Source organism: Ascaphus truei, unplaced genomic scaffold (assembly GCF_040206685.1).
Source record: "Ascaphus truei isolate aAscTru1 unplaced genomic scaffold, aAscTru1.hap1 HAP1_SCAFFOLD_206, whole genome shotgun sequence".
Classification (NCBI taxonomy): domain Eukaryota; kingdom Metazoa; phylum Chordata; class Amphibia; order Anura; family Ascaphidae; genus Ascaphus; species Ascaphus truei.
Window position 1 is genome coordinate 472,164 of NW_027454968.1, and position 11,834 is coordinate 483,997.

The 11,834-nt window shown below is 52.7% G+C and overlaps 1 protein-coding gene across 1 annotated transcript in view; it reads left to right on the forward strand.

Annotated features, from left to right (window-relative positions):
* PLEKHM1 (pleckstrin homology and RUN domain containing M1) overlaps positions 1–11,086 on the forward strand; it is a 92,456-nt gene extending 81,370 nt beyond the window's left edge. Inside the window, exons 12-14 of the mRNA XM_075582227.1 lie at positions 2,705–2,768; positions 3,279–3,436; positions 7,289–11,086. Of these exons, the coding sequence (XP_075438342.1) occupies positions 2,705–2,768; positions 3,279–3,436; positions 7,289–7,382 (316 nt within the window). The 3' untranslated portion in view covers positions 7,383–11,086. The remainder of the gene's footprint in view (positions 1–2,704; positions 2,769–3,278; positions 3,437–7,288) is intronic.
* The last annotated feature ends 748 nt before the right edge of the window (positions 11,087–11,834 follow it).

Below are 11,834 nucleotides of genomic sequence, written 5' to 3' on the forward strand. Positions count from 1 at the left end.
GGAGAGCTGAGCGAGAGGTGAGTGTGGGACATGCAGCTCATAGAGAGCTGAGCGAGAGGTGAGTGTGGGACATGCAGCTCATAGTGAGCAAGAGGTGAGTGTGGGACATGCAGCTCATAGAGAGTGAGCAAGAGGTGAGTGTGGGACATGCAGCTCCCGGAGAGTGAGCAAGAGGCGAGTGTGGGACATGCAGCTCAGAGTGAGCAAGAGGTGAGTGTGGGACATGCAGCTCCCGGAGAGTGAGCAAGAGGCGAGTGTGGGACATGCAGCTCAGAGTGAGCAAGAGGTGAGTGTGGGACATGCAGCTCCCGGAGAGTGAGCAAGAGGTGAGTGTGGGACATGCAGCTCCCGGAGAGTGAGCAAGAGGTGAGTGTGGGACATGCAGCTCCCGGAGACTGAGCAAGAGGTGAGTGTGGGACATGCAGCTCATAGAGTGAGCAAGAGGTGAGTGTGTGACATGCAGCTCCCGGAGAGTGAGCAAGAGGTGTGTGTGTGTGTGTGTGTGTGTCATGCAGCTCATAGAGTGAGCAAGAGGTGAGCGTGGGACATGCCGCTCATAGAGAGCTGAGCGAGAGGTGAGTGTGGGACATGCAGCTCATGGAGAGCTGAGCGAGAGGTGAGTGTGGGACATGCAGCTCATAGAGAGCTGAGCGAGAGGTGAGTGTGGGACATGCAGCTCATAGTGAGCAAGAGGTGAGTGTGGGACATGCAGCTCATAGAGAGTGAGCAAGAGGTGAGTGTGGGACATGCAGCTCATAGAGAGCTGAGCGAGTGTGGGACATGCAGCTCAGAGTGAGCAAGAGGTGAGTGTGGGACATGCAGCTCCTGGAGAGTGAGCAAGAGGTGAGTGTGGGACATGCAGCTCATAGTGAGCAAGAGGTGAGTGTGGGACATGCAGCTCCTGGAGAGTGAGCAAGAGGTGAGTGTGGGACATGCAGCTCATAGAGAGCTGAGCGAGTGTGGGACATGCAGCTCATAGAGAGCTGAGCGAGAGGCGAGTGTGGGACATGCAGCTCATAGAGAGCAAGTGGGAGGTGTGTGTGACACACTGACCGCTCCTAGAGAGCTGGACGAGAGGTGAATGCCGGGGACACAGCGGGGGAAATACAGGGGACACAGCAGGGGTAATGCGTGGGACACAGTGGGGGGTAATGCAGGGGACACGCGTGGGACACAACGGGGGGAATGCAGGGGACACGCGTGGGACACAGCGGGGGGAATGCAGGGGACACGCGTGGGACACATCGGGGGGAATGCCGGGGACACGCGTGGGACACAGCGGGGGGAATGCAGGGGACACACGTGGGACACAGCGGGGGGAATGCGTAGGACACAGTGGGGGGGGAATGCAGGGGACACGCGTGGGACACAGCGGGGGGAATGCGTAGGACACAGTGGGGGGGAATGCAGGGGACACGCGTGGGACACAGCGGGGGGAATGCGTAGGACACAGTGGGGGGGAATGCAAGGGACACGCGTGGGACACAGTGGGGGGGAATGCAGGGGACACGCGTGGGACACAGCGGGGGGAATGCAGGGGACACGCGTGGGACACAGCTAGGGGAAATGCAGGGGACACGCGTGGGACACAGCTAGGGGAAATGCATACATTGAGGTCACGGAGTAGAGGACGGAAGAAAGGGTCACACTACCATCCAATACAGGACAGAGCTCAGTTACTGTAGAACTGTAGGGTGGCTGCAGGTTATCACCGTGATATTACCTGCCCCACATTATCAGGCTCGCTCCGTGCGCTTTACACGACTTCTTCAGAAACCCCCATCCAAGCGCAGATCCGGGCCAGACCTTGTTCTGTGCTCAGTGCTGGGGCGCCCTCTAGTGACGGGACGTTTACCAGCGATGACCTGTGTCCCGGCAGCTGAATGGAGCCTGATAAAGCGCGGGTATGTTGGAGGTTGCGATACCTTTTACTGAATCGACAAGAGACTTCTTCGTGGATACAATTATAGTTCGCTTAAATTCAATTATATTCTTCACAAAGAGCTTCCCAAACCTCACAGGTCTCTTCTTCACATGTACAGCTTTACAAACCTCACAGGTCTCTTCTTCACATGTACAGAGCTTTACAAACCTCACATGTCTCTTCTTCACATGTACAGAGCATTCCCAACCCTCACAGGTCTCCTCTTCACATGTACAGAGCTTCCCAACCCTCACAGGTCTCTTCTTCACATGTACAGAGCTTCCCAAACCTCACAGGTCTCTTCTTCACATGTACAGAGCTTCCCAAACCTCACAGGTATCTTCTTCACATGTACAGAGCTTCCCAAACCTCACAGGTCTCTTCTTCACATGTACAGAGCTTCCCAAACCTCACAGGTCTCTTCTTCACATGTACAGAGCTTCCCAAACCTCACAGGTCTCTTCTTCAATGCTGATGAATTCTCGTGTTGTTTAATGAAAAGGTATCGCAACCAACACCTCATCCGATTCCGTGTCTGCTAGTGGGCTTACGGAACAGCTGCTTCAGCGCTCACCGTTTCTATGGGATGTTTGTATAGTAGACCTGGGGTGCTCAACTCCAGTCCTCAAGCCCCTCCCACCCCAACAGGTCGGGTATTAAGGATATCCATGCTTCAGCACAGGTGGTTTAGTCTTTGACTTGGGGGGACACACACAAAGCCACGTGTGGCATCTGGTTTTTCACCTTGTTCTTCACTCGCTTTCTTTCTCCCTTGGGAAGCCTCGACCATCGGAGTTACCTGCTGGAGTCTGCCCACACATACAGTGTCCTGGACCTCAAGCAGGTACAGTACGGGGTCGGCTGGGTGTCCTCTCTGTTTCCCAGTGGTGTTTGTAGGGTCCCCCATGGTGGGCGCCAATTATTGGGTCTCACGGTGTTATTGTGTTGTGTATGGCTCCGGATAACTCTATTAACCGGATCCGTTAAGCACGTCATTGAGATGTAAACAAGACAGTCTGCAAACGGTATGCGTGAGGCGCTCAAGTGATATACCGCAAAATAAGAATAGAAAAAAGTATACTAGTGAAAAATAACCCAGATTAAAATCCCTAAAAGGAGCAATTTAACATAATTACGGGATGCCAAAAAAGTCACCGTGCACGAGGAACCCAACGCGCTTCTTGAACAGAATGTAGCTGGGAACGGGGCGTGGAAGAAATACGTTATTCCTCTCCCTGCTCCCCGGGCTCCCGTCTTTCTCACGTCAGGACGCAGCGCCATTATACTGAGCTGTGACTGGCCACGGCACGAGTCCCTCGGCCGCCCCACTAAATGCCGCCCCCGTCTCCCGCAGATAGCAGACGGCGCGTTTGAAGGTTTCCTGGAGTCCCTGATGCAGTTTGCGAGCAGCCACGTTTATGACTGCGACCTGTGCAGCCAGCGCGGCTTCATCTGCCAGATCTGCAACCAGGACGACATCATTTACCCCTTCCAGTTTGATACGACCACCAGGTGAGGGGGGGCCCGTAACGTGGGTTTCTGCGCTCAGTGGTTGGCTCTCTTCCAGTTTGATACGACCACCAGGTGAGGGGGGGCCAGTAACGTGGGTTTCTGCGCTGAGTGGTTGGCTCTCTTCCAGTTTGATACGACCACCAGGTGAGGGGGGGCTCGTAACGTGGGTTTCTGCGCTCAGTGGTTGGCTCTCTTCCAGTTTGATACGACCACCAGGTGAGGGGGGGCCCGTAACGTGGGTTTCTGCGCTCAGTGGTTGGCTCTCTTCCAGTTTGATACGACCACCAGGTGAGGGGGGGCCCGTAACGTGGGTTTCTGCGCTCAGTGGTTGGCTCTCTTCCAGTTTGATACGACCACCAGGTGAGGGGGGGCCAGTAACGTGGGTTTCTGCGCTCAGTGGTTGGCTCTCTTCCAGTTTGATACGACCACCAGGTGAGGGGGGGCCAGTAACGCGGGTTTCTGCGCTCAGTGGTTGGCTCTCTTCCAGTTTGATACGACCACCAGGTGAGGGGGGGCCAGTAACGTGGGTTTCTGCGCTCAGTGGTTGGCTCTCTTCCAGTTTGATACGACCACCGGGTAAGGGGGGGCCCGTAACGTGGGTTTCTGCGCTCAGTGGTTGGCTCTCTTCCAGTTTGATACGACCACCAGGTGAGGGGGGGGGCGTAACGTGGGTTTCTGCGCTCAGTGGTTGGCTCTCTTCCAGTTTGATACGACCACCAGGTGAGGGGGGGCCCGTAACGTGGGTTTCTGCGCTCAGTGGTTGGCTCTCTTCCAGTTTGATACGACCACCGGGTAAGGGGGGGCCCGTAACGTGGGTTTCTGCGCTCAGTGGTTGGCTCTCTTCCAGTTTGATACGACCACCGGGTAAGGGGGGGCCCGTAACGTGGGTTTCTGCGCTCAGTGGTTGGCTCTCTTCCAGTTTGATACGACCACCAGGTGAGGGGGGGGCCTGTAACGTGGGTTTCTGCGCTCAGTGGTTGGCTCTCTTCCAGTTTGATACGACCACCAGGTGAGGGGGGGCCCGTAACGTGGGTTTCTGCGCTCAGTGGTTGGCTCTCTTCCGGTTTGATACGACCACCAGGTGAGGGGGGGCCTGTAACGTGGGTTTCTGCGCTCAGTGGTTGGCTCCCTTCCAGTTTAATACGACCACCAGGTGAGGGGGGGGCCTGTAACGTGGGTTCCTGCGCTCAGTGGTTGGCTCTCTTCCGGTTTGATACGACCACCAGGTGAGGGGGGGGGCCTGTAACGTGGGTTTCTGCGCTCAGTGGTTGGCTCTCTTCCAGTTTAATACGACCACCAGGTGAGGGGGGGGCAGTAACGCGGGTTTCTGCGCTCAGTGGTTGGCTCCCTTCCAGTTTAATACGACCACCAGGTGAGGGGGGGGCCTGTAACGTGGGTTTCTGCGCTCAGTGGTTGGCTCTCTTCCAGTTTAATACGACCACCAGGTGAGGGGGGGGCAGTAACGCGGGTTTCTGCGCTCAGTGGTTGGCTCTCTTCCAGTTTGATACGACCACCAGGTGAGGGGGGGCCCGTAACGTGGGTTTCTGCGCTCAGTGGTTGGCTCTCTTCCAGTTTGATACGACCACCAGGTGAGGGGGGGCTCGTAACGTGGGTTTCTGCGCTCAGTGGTTGGCTCTCTTCCAGTTTGATACGACCACCAGGTGAGGGGGGGCTCGTAACGTGGGTTTCTGCGCTCAGTGGTTGGCTCTCTTCCGGTTTGATACGACCACCAGGTGAGGGGGGGCCAGTAACGTGGGTTTCTGCGCTCAGTGGTTGGCTCTCTTCCAGTTTGATACGACCACCAGGTGAGGGGGGGCTCGTAACGTGGGTTTCTGCGCTCAGTGGTTGGCTCTCTTCCAGTTTGATACGACCACCAGGTGAGGGGGGGCCAGTAACGTGGGTTTCTGCGCTCAGTGGTTGGCTCTCTTCCGGTCTGATACGACCACCAGGTGAGGGGGAGCCTGTAACGTGGGTTTCTGCGCTCAGTGGTTGGCTCTCTTCCAGTTTGATACGACCACCAGGTGAGGGGGGGCCCGTAACGTGGGTTTCTGCGCTCAGTGGTTGGCTCTCTTCCGGTTTGATACGACCACCAGGTGAGGGGGAGCCTGTAACGTGGGTTTCTGCGCTCAGTGGTTGGCTCTCTTCCAGTTTGATACGACCACCAGGTGAGGGGGGGCCCGTAACGTGGGTTTCTGCGCTCAGTGGTTGGCTCTCTTCCAGTTTGATACGACCACCAGGTGAGGGGGGGCCAGTAACATGGGTTTCTGCGCTCAGTGGTTGGCTCTCTTCCAGTTTGATACGACCACCAGGTGAGGGGGGGCCAGTAACGTGGGTTTCTGCGCTCAGTGGTTGGCTCTCTTCCAGTTTGATACGACCACCAGGTGAGGGGGGGCCAGTAACGTGGGTTTCTGCGCTCAGTGGTTGGCTCTCTTCCAGTTTGATACGACCACCAGGTGAGGGGGGGCCCGTAACGTGGGTTTCTGCGCTCAGTGGTTGGCTCTCTTCCAGTTTGATACGACCACCAGGTGAGGGGGGGCCAGTAACGTGGGTTTCTGCGCTCAGTGGTTGGCTCTCTTCCAGTTTGATACGACCACCAGGTGAGGGGGGGGCCTGTAACGTGGGTTTCTGCGCTCAGTGGTTGGCTCTCTTCCAGTTTGATACGACCACCAGGTGAGGGGGGGCCCGTATCGTGGGTTTCTGCGCTCAGTGGTTGGCTCTCTTCCGGTTTGATACGACCACCAGGTGAGGGGGGGGGCGTAACGTGGGTTTCTGCGCTCAGTGGTTGGCTCTCTTCCAGTTTGATACGACCACCAGGTGAGGGGGGGGGCCTGTAACGTGGGTTTCTGCGCTCAGTGGTTGGCTCTCTTCCGGTTTGATACGACCACCAGGTGAGGGGGGGGCCTGTAACGTGGGTTTCTGCGCTCAGTGGTTGGCTCTCTTCCGGTTTGATACGACCACCAGGTGAGGGGGGGGGCGTATCGTGGGTTTCTGCGCTCAGTGGTTTGCTCTCTTCCAGTTTGATACGACCACCAGGTGAGGGGGGGGGCGTAACGTGGGTTTCTGCGCTCAGTGGTTGGCTCTCTTCCAGTTTGATACGACCACCAGGTGAGGGGGGGGGCGTTACGTGGGTTTCTGCGCTCAGTGGTTTGCTCTCTTCCAGTTTGATACGACCACCAGGTGAGGGGGGGGGCCTGTAACGCGGGTTTCTGCGCTCAGTGGTTTGCTCTCTTCCAGTTGAGCGGAGTGACGTCATTTTTACAGGAAAACGATATTTGATGGAAGGTCTGTTAGTCCTGAAGAAGGCCGCTGAGAGCAGTTCAAACGTTGGCTTTCGTGTTGACCGAAAGTGTACATGCAAAGGGCTATAGTTTCGTCTTGTATAGATCAGGAGTAACTTTCCATGGGGGGTCCAACCCTGACAATATTTTTATGCATAGAAAGTCTTATTTTAGTAGTAGTTTCTGATTTATATATATATATATATATTTTACTTGGTTAGTATTCTTTGTGTGTGTAGTTTTTTTTGCTAGTTACTACAGTTAATTTACCGATTCACACAGGCAGAGTTAGAAAGCAATATTTAGGCAGTCCCTGCAGCAGCCATCTTTATAGGAGACCCTCACAAAAATGGTTCACAAATCAATATTTCTCCATCGCTGCTTTTGGGATTTCAAAGTATATGATCAGGAAAGAAGCGAAGGCCATTTTGGCAACGTAATCTCTTTCTTACACCACTTAAAACAAAATGCAGAAGATTGTACAATTTTAGCATTTGGTTAGGGCGGTACAAAATGGCGGCTCTGTCCTGTCGGTCGCCCTCCGCTCACGTTGTGTTGTCTTCTCCTTTTCTAGATGCGCTGAATGTAAGGCGGTCTTCCACAGCCCCTGCAAGAGCAAAGTGGCATCGTGCCCTCGGTGCCTCCGAAGGAAGAAGTATCGCAAGTGACGTCTCAAGGTGGCGTTCCGTCAGATGTGGGGGTTCTCGGGGGAAGGAGGAGGAAGCGAAATCCCACCGCTGACCCAGTCCCGACATACGGATCCAGTGCTCGCTCGGCGCCCGGGGGAGAGATCGGGCACTCTGCTGGGAACATGGCGGCCTTCTCCATCTAGACGTGAAAGGATTGGTCCGAGTGAACCGTCTCTGGAATCCGCTCGGGAAAAGAAACCGTTTCCACTTGGTGGCAAAGAGCACAATCCCTTCCACCGTTTTCACATTGTGACATGTTTAGTTTTAGAATTTGTGTCCCTCCCAAGTGGAGATTTTGGACTGATAAACCATTTATTGGCTAGTTGCATAGGGCACTATACAATAATAGAGTGGACTGGTATACATACATATTTTTTTAACTTTTCTGCACTCTTTCCACTTCGGTCATCTCTTTTTGTAGCAGGGTATGCTTCTCTGCCAGTGGCGGTCTCTTCCGGCAGTGAATAGCTATATTAATGATGGTGTACTCCAGTTGGGTAGCCAACTCCAGTCCTCAAGAGCTACCAACAGGTCACGTCTTCCGGATATCCCTGCTTCCGCACAGGCGGCTCAATCAGGGGCTCAGTCTTCGACTGCTCTACCTGTGCTGAAGCCGGGATATCCTGAAAACCTGACCTGTTGGTAGCTCTTGGGGACTGCAGTTGGCTACCCTTGGTGTACAGAAGCTCAGCCCACTACACGACTCAAAATATAAACAAGGCTTGTTTTGCAAGTGCGACGACTGACGTCCGAGACAAGTGGGTACGTAGTGACTGTGCTGCTTTCTAGTTCTGAGAAATGGAAAGCGTGTTGTTTTTTGCCAAGTCCCCCGTTAGATTTCAGAGCAGTCGTGCCTGCTGTCAGAGGAAGTGGTTTGACTCTAATGAAGCTTTGAGGATTGTACCAACTGGGCGTAACAGCAAAAGTCTACACAGCTGGGTTGTCAGAGGCTAGCCACCCGCAGTGAGATTCAGACTCGTGATCTAGCACATCAGATGATCACACCATCTCCAAAGTGTCTCTGGGTCACCGAGACCAGTTATCTCACCGCGTGTGTGTCATGATCCTTTAACCTCCTACCTATGATATCCTTCTCCAACCTCCCTCCTCTCCTCTGTCCGACGGTGATGGGAAGTGACCTTGGGAAGCCTCTGGCCAGCGTTGGCCTGCTGGTCTCAATGCCTTGTTGGAAATCCTGGCGGAAAGGGAAGACTCGCTGAGGTCGTCCCCCCGGATGGCAGGAAATGAGTCGGGCGTCTCTTGTAACAAAACCACACAAACGTTTTCTATTGTGTCCTACTGGATTCAGAGCCAATCTGTCCGGATTTTCCGTACAAGCAACACAAAACCTCGGTCATTTTCTCCTGTCTGTCCCAAGTCATCTACATGTGGAGTACAATTTAAAGTGACAATATGAGGCAGTCATTATTTCTTTTTAACAAATATGTTTTAAAACAAACCCAGATCTAAGTGCTCTTGACTCTCGCAGTCTTCCTTTTAATTACACCAGCCATTGCCAAAAATCCATGAACCAACTCTTTGTAATAAGCCGTTCAAAAGTCCAGCCTTGGTTCTGCTCCGCTTGCTGGATTAATGAGCTTTTTTTTTTTTCCCCCAAATCGACTTTGAAAATCACGTGCAAAGTTACTGTTTTTGTAATTGTGTGCTGCTGGAAACTTGTTTGTCTGTCGCCAGTTATTTGTTGTACGTAAGCGCATTGAAAGTCTATTCTGGATGAAAGATGTAGGCTCGTCGGTTTCCCCTGACACATTCTTAACATTGAACTTGTGCCTTTTTTCTTTACCCACGTCCTCCTGTCGGATGTGAGAGAAGCGGCTTAATGTTTGGGACCATGCCCAAGAGTCTGTGCCAAAGGGTCTGACCACGGCCTGGCCCCGCAGTGATTGCGTGAGCCACTCGCGGGATCGCTTCATCCTTCCGCCGATGGGGTGGTTTCACCTCTTTCCATTTGCCAGCGCTGCGTAGAGAGAGATCAAAGCCCGATGGTGTACAATGCGTACGTCACAAGGACTTCCAGTTGGCCGCCTCGTGTGCCGTACATCTGCAGGACACTCGAGGGGTTTATGCATGAATGTCAAATCGGGAGGAGACTGGATGGATACCCGTGCAACATACAAATATTTTTTTATCGTGCCACTTGGGTAGCTGGAATTATAGGATGATTCTGTCGAGCAGGGGTGACCAGCTCCAGTCCTCAATAATTGAGCCACCTGTGCTGAAGCAGGGATATCCTTCAAACCTGACCTGTTGATGTCCCTTGAGGGCTGGAGTCAGCCACTCCTGCTCTAGAGCGAAGCCGTAGGTAAAATGCTTTAGGCTGTGCCGGCTTTAGGTGCTTTTCAGATGTTTAAGCGATTTTTTTTTTTTTGATTGAAAAATGTATATGGGTCGTCTAGTATTTTGGGGGAGAGAGAGATTATCTACATTTTTATCTAGTTTTACCCAGAGTAAAGCAGCCGTCAAATGTTCTACATATTGTTCTTAACTCGTGTACCATCTCCGTGTGTGCCAACGCGTTTCTTGTTTTCCAGAATAACTACAGAGACTATTTTGTTCAGTAATATTGTTAATAATAAAAACTCCACGCGCCTGGTTTTTACGCCGTTCGATTTCTTATGTTTTATAAATTATTCTTTCAATAAAATAAAATCTTGAGAGTTGATTGGTGCGCCAGAATGTTTCATTCGAGTTTTAATAGCCCCAGGTTAAAGCCCGTTAATGGTTTTCACCCCGAGACTGGAGATCGGACCAGGAAAGAGGCGCTGGACATCTTTTTCTGCTGGCGGATAACAGGCTAATGAAGTCGCAAACCTCGGGAAGACCTCCTCTTGTCCTTTCAGCCGACGGTTTTATTTTTTACAATCGAGCGCGCTCCGTTCAGGACATATGAGCCATTCTAGTAGTAATAATAATAATGTGTCCGGGAAGTTAAAATGGAGATCTCCCTGGGGCCCAGTGAAGGCGACCATGGGGTCTTCAACTTTACAAAATGATCCAATATTATTCGGGTACAAAAAAATAAATATTGTTTTGTTTTTTTTGTTTTAAAAAGACAAATATAAGGTGTTCTGTTATGACGTGGGCAATCCCTCCTAGTAAGCTGTAACCCAGCGGTGCTCAACTCCAGACCTCAAGCCCCTGCCAACAGGTCAGGCTTTCAGGATATCCCTGCTTCAGCACAGGTGGCTCAATCAGTCCCTGCTTCAGCACAGGTGGCTCAAGCAGACCAAGCCTCTGAGCCACCCATGCTGAAGCTGGGATATCCTGAAAACCTGACCTGTTGGGAGAGAGGCCTTGAGGACGAGCTGAGGCCCTCCTGTAGTAACACACGGTGAGACGGAGCATTTTTCTTGTCGGCGGTTCCTGTGCGATTCTCCTCTCGGCAGACCAGGTCTTCCACATGGAGCACCGTAATGAGATTAGGTGCGGGCGGCGCTGGTTCTGGGTGGGACTGGCCCTCACATTTGGGGTAAGGGTCTTTTGTTTTACGAGGACCTGTTTCTATATCGCTGTGACAGGAAACGCCTCAATGCGCCCCTAATGTTATATTTAGTTCTTTGCTGTATTTTATTTATAAAATGTTTTACCAGGAAGTAAAACCTCTCGTTTTCATGCGAGTCCTGGGCACAGAGTTATGACAATAAATGGTTACATTAAATGAGCAGGGTTATACATTATATATACAAGACATTGCACACACAGTTACAGATAATATATATTATAGGTGTATGTAACAGTTACAGACCACATTAAAATGTGAGACCGCTTTAGTTTTGAAAGAACTTAGACTGGTGTATCCTGATATTACTAAAGAAACATTAACGAGTGTTACAGCTCGCAGCTCTAACTGCTGGGAACACTGGCAGCAAAGGATCACAAACAGGACAGTGTGACACTTGCACTGCTGGGGAGGTGAGCTAAAACTGCTATATGTAACGGTCGTGCTCGCCACAAACCGGGACGGACCGCGGGGCTGAGATGGGGATGTGAAAACACCGACTTTGGACCACAAAGCCAGTTCTGGGGTACACAGTCTGTAGTCACACATAGCCGAGTCAGGGTTGGAGAAAGCAGCGTATATGTTATCCAGGCCGGGGTCAAGGCAGGCGGCACAGCAGCGGTGTCCGAGGATACAAGCGAGAGTCGGCAACGGAAAGGCAGGTGCGTGGTGCTTCAGCGTAGGAAACGAACTGGGAGCGGAGCCGCTTCAGCATAGGAAACAGGAACTTGGAGCGGAGCCGCTTGAGCATTGAAAGGGCCCCCCGTAAGGAGGACATGGGTAGGGCAGCCCGAAGGCCTCTGCAAGGAGGAATGCAGCAGGCCACAGGAACTAAGAAGCTAGCACTGGGGATCCAGCGCTTCAGCACAGGAACAGATTGGCCCAAGGTAGACCAGGCAACGAAGGCCTCT